The sequence below is a fragment of the Corvus brachyrhynchos genome, unplaced genomic scaffold, assembly GCF_000691975.1.
Source record: "Corvus brachyrhynchos isolate BGI_N302 unplaced genomic scaffold, ASM69197v1 scaffold283, whole genome shotgun sequence".
NCBI lineage: Eukaryota > Metazoa > Chordata > Aves > Passeriformes > Corvidae > Corvus > Corvus brachyrhynchos.
The window spans coordinates 3,198,181-3,214,268 of record NW_008237409.1 but is presented as its reverse complement, the minus strand read 5'-3'; the positions used below and the strand labels follow the sequence as shown (position 1 = coordinate 3,214,268).

The 16,088-nt window shown below is 48.7% G+C and overlaps 1 protein-coding gene across 3 annotated transcripts in view; it reads left to right on the top strand.

Annotated features, from left to right (window-relative positions):
* The first annotated feature begins 2,222 nt into the window (after positions 1 to 2,222).
* The window catches only part of NXN (nucleoredoxin), a 31,946-nt gene continuing 18,080 nt past the window's right edge, over positions 2,223 to 16,088 (top strand). Inside the window, exon 1 of one of the 3 annotated variants that reach the window (XM_017730989.1) lies at positions 2,223 to 2,652. In XM_017730989.1, coding sequence (XP_017586478.1) covers positions 2,650 to 2,652 — 3 coding nt within the window. In that variant the 5' untranslated portion in view covers positions 2,223 to 2,649. Of the gene's footprint in view, positions 2,653 to 4,178; positions 4,317 to 7,417; positions 7,534 to 16,088 lie in introns of those variants that run through there. The other 2 variants (XM_017730990.1, XM_017730988.1) reach the window with 2 other exon arrangements.

Below are 16,088 nucleotides of genomic sequence, written 5' to 3'. Positions count from 1 at the left end.
GCTATTTTGTGCTTTTTTTCTCCACCATTACTCACAGCATTTGCTTTGTTCAGAGCTTCAAGCTATGTGAACCGGTGTGTAATTGCCCTGGAGGGTACATCATGCTGACACAGAGCTGCCAGACACCTTCTGATTTCAAAGTGCCATTTACTCACACATTTTCAGTGTTTCTTGTTTGTGCTGGTGAAAGCAGCTCCTGACAGAGAAATGGATATTGGTGTGAGCAGCTCCTGCTGCCGTGCTGAGCCTGTTCAGCTCCTCAGGTGAATGACCAGCCTCATTCCAGCTTCCCTGGTAAGAGCCACTGAAGGACACCACAGGGTTCTTTCCCGCTTGCTTAGCTAAATGTTACTAAAGAAAATAAGTTGATAATCAAGTCCAGACCTTTTTGCAGGAGTTGCCATGCTCTGTTCCCACCCTGCTTTCCTTCCCCTCGCAGTGAACAGAGGGCTCCTGATGTGTTGGAAGAGCCTTGTTGGCTCATTGGGGTTCAGAGATCCTGCAGTGACCCTCCAAAGAAAAGAGCAAAATGCCAGTGGTCTGGTTGCTGTCCCTTCACTCTCTAGCAGCCCATCTGAGTCCATTTTCTGCTCAGTTATGAGCTCTTCTTCCTTCTGTTTATGCTCCACTTAACAAAAGATGTTGGAGCCAGATGATTTTTCTGCAGAGGATTTAATTTCATTGGAGAGAAGCAGCAGTTTGTAAAACAGTCCATGGAATTAGTGTCACCTCAGCTCCTACACGATATTCCCACCCCCTTCTTGAGTATGATTTCTTTGAAAGCTGAAATTTGCATTGCTGTTGATGCCCTGCCAGGCACTCCAGCAGGGTTACTTTCCCTTGGATGCAGTTCAAGAAACCATCATTCCTTTTCTCATATTGTTTCTCATCAAAGGAGAGGAGCACCTTCCCTTCACTGCCCTGCTCCCTGCAGCACTGGCTGAAGTAGCCATGGATGTTCTTCAGTCCCACCATACTGGAAATGTGAACTGGAAATTATTTTGGTGGCATGGAAGCTGAAGCATTCATGTCCTGAAGAAAATAGACTTCAGCATTTAAAAATCTGTTCAGAGTACTGGTAGAGGTCTTGATTAAAGCCCATGCATGTCTTTGGGGTATCTTTAATTTTGGGGATGTATCATTTAAGTAGACAGTGTTGGGTGAACTGGTGTGTGTCTGTTTCCTATATATGTCCACCTGATTTACCTGATCTCTCCTTAATCCCCACCTTGCCTTATCGTAATGAACCTACAACAGCTGGGTTGTTGGGGGGAAAACCCCTTTTCCTAGAGAGAATATTGAGGTTCAGTGGATTTTCAGAGAAAATGTACGAGCTTCACTGGCAGGAGAACCGGCCAAGCAAGTCCGCAGTGGATTTGAGATGTTGGCTTTGTGGCTTTTGTCTAGCAGAGCCTGAGCAGCATTTGATGCGTAGACGTTTTCAGACATTTCGCATGGAGAAGGTGTTGGCAGGTCTGTTGTTAACACCCTTGCCTTTAGGCCAAACTATTGAAAATTCAAGTTCAGCTTGAATCTCATTTCAATGGCTTGGAAGGCTGCAATCTGATGGGCTGAAAAAATCTCATCCAACTCCAGCCCTTATTAGGAGCTTAATCTGAAGCGCAGCCAAAGCCCAATAAGGGAGAGGGCAAAAAAAAAAAAAGCAGTAAAATGGAACAAGAAATGTGCATCCAATTTACAGTATTCCTCTGCAACCTTAATTTGTCCCCCTGTATATGTTACGATGCCGTTTCTAATTACAGGATTACATATGGGTTTTTTCCATGGCACCTCTGCCCTTGCTGCTCCTGGAGGGCAGCTGAGGCAGCCCAGTGAAGGATGGGGCTCCATGTGCAGGACTTCAGCCCTTCATGGTGCTGGATTTGGAGGCAGAGGAGTGAGGCAAGTCATGGAAAAAGTGAGGGTAAAGTGTTGGTTGAAGAGACAGGAAGGCCTGCTCGGCTGCTGCCGCAGGGCTCGGGATGGTGCTGGGTAAATTGCTTTTCATGCACAACGAGGGACTTGATTTCCCGGGTCCCCAGGGTGAGGGTTGAGTTGCAGAAGTGCTGAGTGCTCCTGCTGCAGATGATCTCATGGGAAGTTGTACGTCAAACATTTAAAATGCCGCTCCGTGCTATTTATTTTTTTAAAAGGGAGCTGGAGGCTGATTCTGGAACTGGATGCCCAGAGCTTCTCTGTAACTCTTTTCTTTGGCTATAAACCGGAGGTGTTGTGAACGTAGTTCTCTAGGATTTTATGAAAATAAATTCAGAATCCTTTGAGAAGAATCCCAGTCTGCAGTGGCAAGACGCCTTCATTTTTGCCTTGGAGCAGCACATGAAAAGTGTGAAGTGAAGAGAGCTGAGTGCTGTGCATGCACTACCAGCAGAAACCCAGAGCTGAGTAATTCCTCTGTTGTTGAGCATCTCTTCTCAGTTCTAACTGCGTCAGGACTGTGTGCACACCTGATATGTGGCCATGCTGTAAAGACCCCTGCAAGTGGACCAGATTAATGCTACAGAAACAGCATATTTCCAGCACATCCTCGCTTGCTCTTCTGGTGCAGTATGGGAGAAATACTGGGAGGGTACAGGCATCGCTCTCCAGCAAACAGTAACAAGGAGGAGGCTGAACAGCTCAGTCCTGAAGATGGTAATTCCTTTGCATTTCTGACGTGTAGCATGAAGTGGGAGGTTTTTGAATCATCCAGGAAGTGTGTAGTTTAGGCTGCTAATGCCAGATGTCTGCTTTTGGCTTATCTGAATGTGGGTTGCGTTTGATTTTTAGGCTGGACCGGTGTTGTGTGTTGGAGCCTCGCTTGCAGAATAACTCCTTGTGTCCATTGAAGAAGGAGGTCGAGGGAGTTATTTTTTTCTGTGGTTTTATGGAACTCTATACCGTTGTCTGTCTCCAAGGAAGATGTGACGCACGATGGCTTTGCAGCTATGCAGCTGATGGAGAGGCACATAACTGTGGATGCTGCCACAGGGATGCTCCAGCAAGAGGGTTGGAGAGCCAAGAGGCAGCCAGCATTCCTCCCCCTGCTTCAGTACCCTTTGGACTTTGTTCCAGCTTATCTCCTTCCTCCCAAAACGTGGATTAGGAGCTGCAAAGCTCTCTGCAGCAGGAGCAGCAGGAAGAGCCCCATGAGAGGTGCTGTCGGGAGGAAGGGCAGCGCTCAGCCCTGCTCCTCCAGGGCTGTGCAAGGGTTTGAGCAGAGCTCGCTTCTATCAGCAGATGTTGTCAGGCGTGCACAGGCAAAACCTTGCTCTAATTCAGTAATTATAAAAATTCCTGGCAGAAGCTGTGTGTGACTCAGCTGCAGAAAAATTACTGAAGGAAAAAAGAGTTTACGGAGTTAGGCTGACTTGAGCACACAAGAAGGGAAGCTGGGGCTTTCTGTAAATCCACTTACTTGTCCAGCCTTAGCCTACCATGTCTTTTCCTGGAGAGAGATGAGACGGGAGAAGCAGAGCAGTGAAAGCCCAGGAGCTCATCCTCCCCTGGCCACAGCTCCCTGAGGCTGATGGAAGAGGACGGATGGAGAGTTCCCTTTCCACTGCCCCGGCAGAGCCAGCACTCAGCCCTGGAGCTGCCGTGGCTCTGGCTTGGGAAGGAGGGCAGGGCAGCCCCTTCCCTGCCAGCTCTGAGGACGGGAGGAGGCAGCTGCTGCCTGCTCAGCATTTGCCTTTGCCTTTCCCCTCACTGCACACACTGGCACAGGAATCCGAGGAAACCTCACTGGCAGAGGAATCCATGGAAGCCTCAGACAGGTCTTGACTTATCTGCAAAGGGTGTTTGCAGCTTTGTCTCCTAGGGAAGCTGCCTTTTTTTCCTTTTGTAAACATTGGATTTAGTTTTATTTTTGTTAAAACGCACATAACTAATTTCCCTTGGAATCTTTTGCAGGCGTCTGCTCTCCGTGTGTTTTGGCCTTGCTGCCCAGTGCTGGTTTTGAATCCCAGTCCCAGTGGTGGGAAGTTTTTAGAATGAATGCCAGTTGTATTTTTCTCTTCAATAGAATCACAGTGTCCGCCTGTGGGTTTTAAGCAAATATCCTTGGTTTTATGTTTTGCTTGCAAGTAGCCAGGATCCAAAGGGTGTGTAGGCAACCACAGAGATTCGGCAGGGATGCAGCACTTCCCTTTTGTCAAAAATGACTGCATTTTTCTTCTTTTTTTTTGTATCCTGGCATGCACCTCCCTGAGCCTGCTGCTGCTGTGCCTGGCTGTTCATCCCCTGCAGCAGGCAGGATCCGTGCCTTTGTATGGGGCTGTGGTGGAGGCACCCAAGGGAGGTGTGTGACAGCCCCAGCAGTGAGTAATTTAAAATCACACCTGGGGAGTGTGGGGTAGGAAACAATCCTGCCTGGTGCCTCTGGGAGTGTGGATGTGTCTTCACTTGCTTGACTTTTCAGTGGCCAGAATGTCTTTGCTTGCACTTGGTGCTAAATTTTCTGCCTCTGTCGGTTCTGCTGTGGTCAGCCCCTCACAGCCACGTGTGTGTGTGTTACACTGGCTCTGTTGTTCAGGTGCTTTTCAGCATTTCCATTACAAAATCTAGTTTCAGTAGCACTGAGTTGTCTGCAAAGTTGCTTTTTTTTTTTTTCTTTTTCAATACACCATTCTCTGAGGAACTTCTAAGAACACACAGCTCCCTGGTGTCTCCAGTGCAGCAGTAAAACTGTAGCATTCATCAGCTGTACTTTTTATAGTTCCTTTAGTCGGCAGTTTTCTTAGTTCTTTTCCCTTTGATGTTGGTCACTGTCAGAAAAGAAGTTTGAAGCTTGTTGGATAGGTAATAGCTGATAGATCTTATAAAGTATTAGTAATGAAATGGGAAGTGAGCAGAAGACTGTGTAGTGGTGGTATCAGCAAGAACACCCAGTGAGAACAGTTGATTTTAGTGTTGGAGAGAGGCAGAATAAACTTCTTTTGCCTGGGATGGGAGAGGGAAGCAGAAATTCTGCAAACAGGTTTGTATCTGCATGAAGCTTCCATAACTGAAGAGCTGTCTATATCCTAGGAGAGTCTTTATTTACTTCTTGGAATCCTGAGTTTTTAGAGCATGTGTTGGCCATGCAAACTCTCAGCTTTGCCATAAATCTGTGTTTTGGCAGTGCTTGTCCAAATGCCATATTATCCAGAAAGGAGTAGATAGGGGATTAGAGCAGAATCCTTTGCTATTTATGGACTCCCTTGGGGAATACATTGTAATACTCTTTTGAATGGGCTAAAAGGTAACCACAACAACCCAAAGCTGCATGTGCTAAATCTTCCCTGTGGCCCTCCTGTAGATCTGCTGGGGGGGATGAAGGGGGGGATATTTCAGCTGCAGATCTGAAACAACCTTGTTCTGGCTTTAATGATCTGTCACCTGCTGACTCCCCGGGATTCAGAACAGAATCTGGGACTCGTGCTTATTTATTTATTTATTTATTTATTTTTACGAACGGGCTGGGTTTGGAGCTTTAAATCTCTCCTTTCCTAAGCAAGCACAGATTTGGAAATCATTCATTTGTTACAATCTGTAGGAGCATCTTTCTTGTAGAAGTTGCTCATCCTTTCCCCTCTGCTCCGGAACTGCCGTAACCAGCGCGGGTCCTGCGTATCCGGGTGTCCCTGTTGGCACAGGAGGAGCAGGCTGGATGCCAGGCTGCCAGATGGAGTCTGGAAATGTTCAGCAAAGCTGCTGGCTCAGGCTGTCCTGATGCCCTTCAGCAAACTGAGCAGCAAGAACTTACCCGAGAAGGGCTTTTCTCGTCCTTTTGAAGTTGTCAGTAATCCAAAGTGCCGCCTATTCTGTGCCCAGAATTTCATCTGTCAGGCTCTAGCTCTGCCCAGTGGAGGGAGGAGCTGCTCAACCCTTGTGGAAAGAGCACAGAAGACCCAATCCAGCTGTGTTAGAGCTACTGTAAAAGGTTCTGTGCAGGTGGACCTCTTCTTTGGCTGCTTCCTGGTCTGACTGGGCACCTGGACCCTCAGACACCCCTTTCTTTGCCCACCACCTACAAAACCACCTGTGTAGTTTATAAGGTGCAGGGCAAATGCCATAAACTTCATAACTTGAAGACAAAGTTTTTCTTTAGGGTTGCAGCCCTACAGACCAGCTGGCTCTGGTTTAGTTTCTCAGGGTTTGGGAATTTCCTGGGCTTGGGTGTTTATCCCAGCTGCCCAGCCCCAGGCAGCCCCTGGGGTATTGTGTTTGCAAGGGGGCCAAGGTGTGTTCCTTCCTCACTCCGTGGTGGAGTAGAGCAGTGCAAAGACTGTGAAATGCAGGTTTCTTTTGCAAAACTTTTCTTTTGGTTTTTATTAGGAGCAGCAGGTTTGTTCTTGGAGAAGGGAGCATCTGCTTCGTGCAGGGCTTAACATGGCCCATTTTTGTGTGTGCTCACAGCAAAAATGTGTGAGCAACAGCAAAAATCAGGAACAAACGGATGGCCAGGGCTGCCTTCTCCTTTATGTGCCTGTTTAATTGAGTAATATGCGTGGCCTTGCCTTTGTGTTTACCTTAGGGTTTGTTATGACATTGAAGATGGATTTTCCCTGGCTCTTGCACACACAGCATGTAAAACCAACACAGCTCAGTACATGATCAGTGTGTGAAGCCTGGTGCAACCTGGGAACTCAGGCTGTACTTGGATGCACCCCATTGACAGCAGCTTTGATGAGCCTAGTGGGTCCCTTCCAGCTCAGGATATTCCATGATTCTGTTCTATCATTCATTGCTCAGTTGCACCTCTCAGACTGGGAAGCTCATCTCTTCTCATGCTTGTAGCCACTTGCACTGCTTGTCAAACACAGGGGCTTGTTTCAGATTGGTTTTTCTGGAAATAGGGACATTTGGGAGAAGAGAGACCTCTGAGGTATCTCTATCTTCAGCTGTGGGCCTGGTGAGTTCTTGGTAGCCATGGGGAGGGAGTGTGTCTGCATCCAGTTTTGCTGTCTTCTTTTAGTACAAAAAAGTTGCCTCCTAATCTTGGGATGATTTTTGTACAGACTTCTTCAGTCCTCAGTTTCTGAGCCCTTAGTTCCTACCTAGAATTGGAGGGGTTTTTTTTCTCCCGTGCATCATAATTCCTGGGAGATTATGTAATTTATCGATGCTGGCTTGTCAGGAGAGACTTGGAATAAAAGGCTTTGTAGAGTGCTGCTTAGCTGGCTGTAAAAACATGAAAGCACCAGGTTTTTAACTGGCTTGCTCACACGGCTTTCCTCTGCAAAGCTTGAGCCAAAACACTCCTCTAGATGAAAGTCCAGGTCAGGCAGAGTTTGTCTGAGAAGGGGTATAACATTGATCTTTGGTTTAGTTTTATTTCTTGTAACCTCTCAGTAAGAGCATGGAATGAGGATAAATTGTTTTCATCTCTCAGCGGTCAAAGATTAAGATGGATGAGGCAGTGGGTTGCCTGGAAGAAGCTGTTAAGTAAGAGCCTGGCTGTGACTTCTCTCTCTTGGATCTTGGATGAAGCTGACTTTGTGCTTCCTGCTTCCCAGGCGCACTTCCCCACGCTCCTCCTTAAATATCCAGCTGGTGAGTGATTGCCTTGAGTTTTCTGAGGTCTTTGAACTAAAATGAATGGGAAGGGCTCTGGGAATGAGGCCTCCCATCAGTCACTTGCCTTTCACCTCTGAGCACAGGGGTTTGAATCAGGTATGGCATTAAATGCACAGGGTTTGTCGTCCCTGAGGTCACATCCTGCTGAGCCTGCCTGAGCTGCTGGGTGTTTGCTGTAGCTGATAAAGTTCCAAAAACCCCAAGAGTTACAGATCTGAGCATCATCCCATTGAGTTTGAGTAAAGAAAGAATGAAGAAGGCTTTGGATAAGAGGCAGCATGGTATTCCTGGGATTTCAGGGTCTTATTTGCCATTCTTTGGGTAAGTTTTCATGGAACAGGAATATATCTCATCTACATCCCAGATTCAAATGTTCAGGGAGAGGATTCTAGGAAACTCTGACTAACGTTCATCCTGATTTGGGAGGGCACAGGAGAGGTGCATCATCTGTGGGAGCAAAGGCACTCTGCTTGTGGTGGGGACTGTACCACAGTATCATCATGTTTTAGGTATTTAATGAATTCTGGTTTTGTAACTGGAGTCAGTTCATCACCAAGTTGCCTGTGGGGTTGAAAATGTGAGACCCTTTGATAGGGGAAATGAGTGTGTTGGAGCCCCAATATCTTGCCCTGATCATGAGAGAAAAAAGCGCTGTTTGATTTAGGGGGGAAGGTGTTGCTGTTTGGCACCTGGGCACAGCATAATTAGGGCTCACTTCCCATGGGAGATGTGAAGCTGCCGTGCTGGGACTGGGGCTGGCTCTGCTCTGCCTCACAGCAGCTCCTGTCCCTGCCCTGGAGCAGCCTTCCCTTGGCAAATCCTCCCTCTCCTCCCTCTCTGGTCAGCATCAGATTGGATTGGTGGTCCCTTGTGTTCAAGGGACCACTTTGTGAGTGTTCAAGTACTGATGGGGAAAGAATGTTGGAGAAATACTCAGCTTTGGGGCTCCCCAAGGTGGTGCAGTAGCTGGAGCTGTTCTGAAGCCCCAAGAGAATTCCCTACAAAACATATGGCTGCTGTTTGCTGCTGCTGGAACAGCCCCTGATTGGCATCTTTCATGCTGTCACTAAGTGGGGACCAAAGCTTGAAGAGGCATTTTTACCCTCTGTGCTCTGTATCCCAAGCCAAGGGGTTTTGGGGAGGGGAGGTGGTGGGTGGTGGTCACGCAGGACACAGGGCACTGGTGCATGGCAGGGTGGCTGCCTTCCTTCTTTTCCTGCCCTTTGATGTGCTGTGGGATATGTAATGAGCATCTGCCCTCTAAGAGAAAACAGATTTGAGTTCTAAAGTTGAAAAAAGAGGGAGCAATTTTGTTTAATCATTTTCACACCAATCCAGAGGCGTTTCTGTAAGAGTGAGCGGCATCTGGTTCGAGGGCAGCCTTGGCTGCTTTGAGCTCTCCTGCAGCTTCTGCAGTCTCAGGCAGAGATTGATGTTCCAGATGCTGTTCTCAGCAATCGGATCAATGACGTGCTTATTTAGACTTTTCATTTTTGAAAGGGGAAAAAAAAAAGTAGATTATACTTTTTAAGCTCATCTGAAGTCTTACAGATCTGTGAGGGGTTTTGTTTTGTTTGTTTCCCGGATCAGGGCCCTGCAAATTCTTTCCCTGGTTATGAACACCACTCAGAAAGCAGGAGGTGAGCTGCCTGCCTTGGTGCCTTGGTACCTGCGTATTCACCCATTCCCTCCCTTCGAGCCACTGCAAGAAATACAGGGTTTTTTATTCCAAACACAGAGTATTTGTTTCAAGGAGAAAGTACTTAAATGCAGCAATGCCCCTGTGCCCTGCAAGCTGCACTGGCTGTCCTGGTGTGCACTTTGGGTTGTCTCCAAACTTGTTTGTGTATGTGGGAAAGTTACTGAGTGACAGGGAAAGTGCTGGGAAAGCTTTGGGGATTTGATTTAAATCTGATGAAAATCAAGGCTGCTGCCTGTTCTCCTCTGCCAGCACCCATTGGGGTGGCTGTAAAAACGGCTGCTGTGAGTTTGTTGCTGTGGTTTTCCAAACCCAGGCTTGTTATTTACCCATTTCCATCTATCCAGCATCAGTGTTGCCCTCCCAGAACCCTGTGGTGGTCGGTGTGTTGTTTTGGAGGATGTCACTTGCCAAAGTCCCTGGATTTGGCAGGAGCGCTCCAGGAGTCCCACGGGAATGAGAGTCCTTAACCCTGTCCCAGCCCTTATCTGCTGCCTTGGCTGATGAGCTTTAATTACGGAGATCACAAATGCTTCATGTTCCTTGGGAGGCTGAGGCAATGTTTGGCTCCTGGCATACCCTGGGGCTGTCCTGGGATGAAAGTCTCTGATGGTGATCAGTGAAAGCTGCTCACCAAGAGGAGCAACAGCATCTTGTCCATCTCAGGATGAGTTTGGCTGGCTGCTGGGATGGACCCTGAGCTCCACACTTGGCTTTTGCTCTGACACATAGTGTCCAAGCAGACCTGAGCTCTTGGCCAGGGGAGGTGTCACATGTTAATTTTTGTCCATTCAGGTTCTGCTCACAGCGTGAAATACAGAAAAAAAAAATCCCACAAAGTAAGCTGGAATTAAGCCACAGGTTTTGTTCTCATTAGTGTAAAATCAGAAAATCTGGTGTTTCTGATGCCTCTAAGCAGAAAAGGAGAATTAACTCCCGGTAAATGTAAGCAGAGGATACTTAAAAGGCAAATTGTTCACATACTTTCTTTAAAATTTGCATGAGTGTAGCAAAAGGTCATCGCAACTGCAGTCTCCTCAGATCCTGCCTGCCGGTGGCTGATTGCAAGAGCCTGTTGCTAAGTGTTCCTGGAAACGGAATAAAGATGAAGCAAGATAATTGAACAAGAGGAGGGAGAGGGAGAGGAGGGGAAAAGCTTGGAGCTCTCAGCAGAACCGCAGGGTTGCCAAACGAGATGAGTGTGTTGGAGTTTGACTGGATGGCTGCATTCAATCAGTTCTGACCCAGGGGTGGGAAAGGGGTGACTGAGTCTGAAACTCATGGCAGATCCTTGGAAAAAGTCACTTGGACACAAGTGGATGATTTGCTTGCGTTTCCTGTGGCTCATCCAACTCCAAACACGTTGCTTCCTAGCACTGAGGCTGGAATGGGGATGGGAAGATAGACCGTGCTCCCACAGTGCTTTTCCTGGATAAAATCTCTGTTCCTGCAGCATGGATTTAGTTACCCTGGGATCATCTTCTGGACAATTCAATAATCATGGAAAGCAACAGGATAAAACAAGAATGCAAGCAGACAAATCCAGAGCTTGACTAAGGCAGAAACCTTCAACTCCAGGTGATTTGAGGGGTGTTTTCTTTCCATCTCAAGTCAGGCTCCCCTCTGAGGAAACAACTGATGGTGGTTTTGTGTGTTGCAGAATCAAATAAACCCCAGTGCAGCTCCCTTTTATTGCCGAAAAGACAAGGAAGCAAAACTTCCTGCTTAACTTTGGTCTCTCTCTAGTTGAAGCTCTTGTAAAAACACCAGGCTTTCTTCAACTCCATGGATCTATTTCCTGGAAACAGTTTTAGTAACTGTTTCTGGAGTGATTTTTATCATCCCAGAGCATTTTACAAACTGAATATAGTAACAGCTGAAATACAGCCCCATCTGAGGAGGGTTGCTGCCAGCGCACAGAAGTTTTCGGCATGTTGTAAAAGAACACACAGTTTGCTTTTTCTTTGCAGAGAATCTCCCTTATTCTCACCAAAAACATGAGGTATCGCTCCTGCCACTCAGCCCTCTGTGTCACCTCCTGCTTTGCTCTTGACTCAGAGACTCAGTGGCAGAACTGGTGCTGGGTATCCTTGGCTCTCTGAATCCTGCGGTCTCCGAGCCTCCCCCTCCAGCTGGGGCTGGCTGTCAGCAGAGGGAATTAATATGCTGCATCTTATCTGACATTTTGAACACCCCCGTGGGATTCACGTTTCATCAGCTCCTGGCAGCAGCTCCTTGTTTCTCCATGACTGTCTGTGCCATGCTCGGGGTGGCAGGAGGGACACAGTGGCCAACTCTCTCACACCAGTGTCCTGCCTTCATCTGTGTGCTGACTACAGGCTCTTGCCCCTTTGGAAAACTCTACAAAAGTGGAGCTTTTGACCTTGCTACTGATTTTTCACTGTCTCTGCTCATCTTCCTAATTGGTTTGGCTGTTGCATGACACCTTAAAATGAAGAAGAGGGAGTTGCAGGCTGCTGTCCCATTCCTCCCCGGTCGATGGCTCTGGAGCTGGAGGCCTCCTGTGGCTCGGTGCTGGGTTTCGGGGACAGATCGGGTTCCCTCACTTGCCCTGCACCTGGCCCACCATGTGTGTGTGTGATAAACCCCTCAGCCCTGTCTGCTGGCCCCATACTGGTTGTCCCTCCCCTTCCTCTGTGCCCAGCCCACACCACAACTCTGCTCCTTTGCCTGCCCCTCCCTTCCCTGTTCCCCAGTTTTGCTGGAGCACAATGTGATGGAAAAGCTGCTCTGCAAAGGGGTGGGTGAAGAAATGGCTTCTCCAACTTCCCACATGGTGATTTGTGCTGCAATTGAGGTGCTGATGTGTCTGAGCTCTGGGCAGCTTTATTCTGCCCTGGTTTTAGTGTGTGCAGGTGATTAATTGCAAACGTGTGACTCAGTGGCATTTTCCCATTTAGAGATCATTGGCTGGGGCAGGTTTACATTCCCAGCCTCTCTGCTGAGGGGCTGAGTGTCAGTTTGGGGAGCAGGAGGGAGAGGAGAAGTGCTCAGCCGGAGAGCATTTTCCAGCAGCCTGTGTTACATCTGTCCTGCCTGTGTCACACGTCACTTGGATGCTCTTCCCCTCAGGGCACCCAGTGCTGGCTCAGGCCAGCACAGCTCTGGGGCTCAGCTGTGCTGGTGAAGTGTGATAGGAGGGCACAGAGGCCCTGAAAACACATCATCATCATCATCAGTGGTTTAGCCCAGAGCAGTTTTGGTGGTGTGATGTTTCCTCAGGATGGGCTTGGGACTCCAAAGGAGAAGTCCCCATGAGCTCTGTAGCTGCTCGGGGTCAGCACAGGCTGTGGGATCCCTTCCACCCCAAGAGCCGAGGAGGAGCAGGATAACTCGGAGCTGTCACTGGCAGGGATTGCTCTTTCCAGCTGGAGCTTGAGAGCACCTGGCTCTGGTTAGTTCCTGGCATATTTTGATCTGTGGTTACAGAGTGAATCCCTTGAGCTGTGCCGCCCTCCCGAGCTGTGAGCGGAGCCTGTTGCATGCAAAGCCCAGAGCTGCCCCCGCAGTCGGGGCTGTGGTTGTGGCCTTTGTAGCTCTGCAGCTGTGTAACCTTTGCATGAAAATCCTCCTTGGGTTACAAACCAGGAGTGCTGCCAGGTGAGATTCGACGCTGTCGGCTCTGAGATGCTGAGATGGTTGCAGCTGTAGGGAGGGCCAGACCAACCAGTGAAACCTCTCCTGAGATCAGCTGGAGAAAAGTGGCTGCCTTTAAACTGTCTGAATGTTTGCAGTGATGCAAGAGCTGTGTTGAGTGGAGGTTTTTGTAAGGAAGCATCACAGTGATGTGATGGATGAGCTATTGCATTTCAAAAGGTGCTGTGGAAAAGCAAATTTCCCATCCACCCAGTGTGGGTACCTGAGCAGCAGTGGGCACAAGAGGGTATCTGAGATGTCTTGATAGTTTTACAGGAATCTTTTGTGTAGCTGGCCTGGGGGATGTCCTGGTGCTGGCTTGTCACTGCTCAGGAGGCTCCTGGCTGCGGCATCCTGGAGCCCTCACTCCCCGGGGTGTGTTACAGTGCTAACAAATACTCCATTGTTTTCCAGGATTTTGTTGGTCTGATTGTGTAAGGTTCCCTCTCAGATTAACCACTGAAAACAAAACAGAAACCCCACTAATACCTCATTGTGTGCATTAAACAAAACAAAACAAAAAAAAAACCAAATCCCAATTTCCCTGCTGATTTAAAAGGCTTTTGTGTTTGGTGGGAACTCTGTCTAAACTCAAGGCTTTTCAGAAGTGTTTGTTTCTTAGTGATCCAGGATTGCAAGGTGTTTGACCTTGAGATTACTGCCAGCACTCAAGTGAACAGTAGCAGCAAAGGCAAAGGCAGTGGGTAGGAAACCCGTGTTCTGGCAGCTGTCCCACTTGCAGTGACGGATGAGACATGGGACCAAGGGAGGCCCTGAACTCCAATTCAACATCCCAGACTCCCACCCCACCCCTCGCCTTTCCTATAAACAGATGGAAAAATAGCCCTTCCCCATAGAGAGAGAGAAATTGTTATTTTTTCTTACTGCCTTCGTGTTTACACAGCTATTTCTTACTCAGCATTAGTCATTTGGGGGCGTAATTTATAGGGGCCATGGATGATACACTTCTACATGTGTCTGAAATTTTTCCCACATACACTTGAACTCCCGCTGCCTTCACTGCTTTTTGTGTGTTTGCAGAAAGAAAAAGTTTATGAAATACCTTGCTCATGTGCAAGCCCCCTTCTAAGAAGTAAAGCAAGGTGTGCACATGGAGGAAAAAAACCCATTTATTCGAAATACATGGAGGTATATTTCCTAGTCGTGGGTGCAATGCTGCATCCTTAAATTCTGCATCATCTTTGGGCTATTGAATACAATTTGAGAAACACTTGAAAAAAAGAACGTTTATAAAAGACATGCTCACAGTGTTGATGGACCAGCCTGTCTGGTGGCATCCTCCCTGCTTGATTTCCTGCCTGGGTTGTTATCTGTATGTTTAGTCAAATGCTGCTTCCTCCTGATCCTGGCATCAAATCAAGCTGCCACCCCAGCACCTCTTTGAAACCTGCACATGTAAAACAACCAGGGCAGCTCCCGTGTCTGCTGCGGGCCCTGGGGCTTTGCTCGCCATAGATCATGTTAACTGCTCTTCAGCTCTGCTCAAATTAAATGTTTTCCTATCAGATGTGGGCTGCGGAGGATCCAGCCTGTCAGCCTGCATGTGTGTCAGGGGGAGGGGAGCCAGCCATGAGCTGCCTTGCCCTCAAATAAAACGCTCAGCTCACAGTCCCTTGGATGGCACAGCCTGGGAAACTGCAAAGAACAGCATCCAGCGCTGGGGTGGCAAGAGGAAGGAGATGGGAGGAAACGCCAGGACATGAGGTTGGGCTGGCCCAGGTCCCTCATCCCGGGCCTTTGGCTGTGGAGCTCCTCATGGGAACAAAGAGCAGCCCTTGGCTGGCTGCCGCTGTGCCAGAAACCCGCAGAGAGGATTTCCTTCCGCTTCGCCTCCAAACCCCCTGCTGCTGTGCTCCCTGGTCAGGAACAAAAGCCTCGGGTCGCAAGCTGGCTCCTGCCAGGGTCTCCCCTGTCCCCCCAGCAGCTGTGGGCTGGTGTGGGCAGCCACAAGCTGGACCGTGTTGTGCCAGTCTCCCACCGTGGAGCCGCAGCAAGGAGAGGATGGAAGTGACAAGCAGAACTTTTGGGTTGATTTTTTGGTTTTTGCTCGCACCGAATTGTATTGCTAGAATGTCCACAGCAGGTGCTGCTGGGCAGAAGGCCAGAGGAAACTGCTGCTAAGGTTGGTTTTAACTGGGCTTTCAGCCATTGCAGGCAGTGTGCGCACAGAGGGGAGCGATGCGATCCGTATGGACCAGCAGCCCCAGTGCCCTGTGCTGTCTGTCTCAGCTGTTCACATCAATCTTGTTTATTACAATTCCAAATCCTCCCTCCTCAGCTCATTAACGTTCCCGGAGCACACATCTCTCTCACCATTGTATTTTGTAATTAGATTTTGATTTACTTTCAGAGAGAAGCGGCAGCACAATGGACATTAATTTATCCCAAGCCTCGCTCCATCTCCTCGATGTCATGGGGTCAGACCTTGGCGTGCACCATCTGCTCTTCCCCCACTACTTGGCTGTGTGTCGTTCCCTCACCGTGGTCCCCTTCTGCTGAGGGGGTTCCCAGAAGCACGAAGGAAAAGGAGCGATGAGGGAGGGCTGGAAGAGGAGCCTTTGCCCAAGCTGAGCTTGAATCGTAGGGACAGGCGTGAACTAGATTCAAATTGACAGGGAGAGGGAGCAGCCTGTTGTCTGCAGAGCCTGGGTGGCCCCTGGTGCTTGTAAACCCTTTAAGGCACGATGTAAAAGCTGCAGTTTAACACTGTCAGTGAGCGAGGACAGAGGGGTTCCCGCAGCGCTGGAGCACTGGGGATGGCCATGGATATCTCATCAGCCTGGAGCTGCTCTGTGTGGCAGAGCTGGAGGCAGAGCTGGGCATTGGGCTCTGCTGGTCCCTGCAGCCCTGGACCAAGGGCGCTTTTCCACCTAAGTGCTGCTCATGTGTTCCTCAGACAGACTTCATGTTTCAGCCCATGGCTCTTGAACGAGAGACCAGCAAGAGCTGAGCCCCTGCTGTAAAGGAAACCCCTCTGTGCTCTCCCACGGTCGATCATGCGGCTGTTGGAAGGTGGGATCTTTCCAATGCCTCACCAGAATTCTCCAGGCCCTTGGGGGTATTGTCTTGAAGAGGAAATTTTTAGAAAAGGGGCTTGACATTTGTTTTAGTAAAAAGCAGCAGCCATCCACCGCAGGAATATGGTCAATTTATT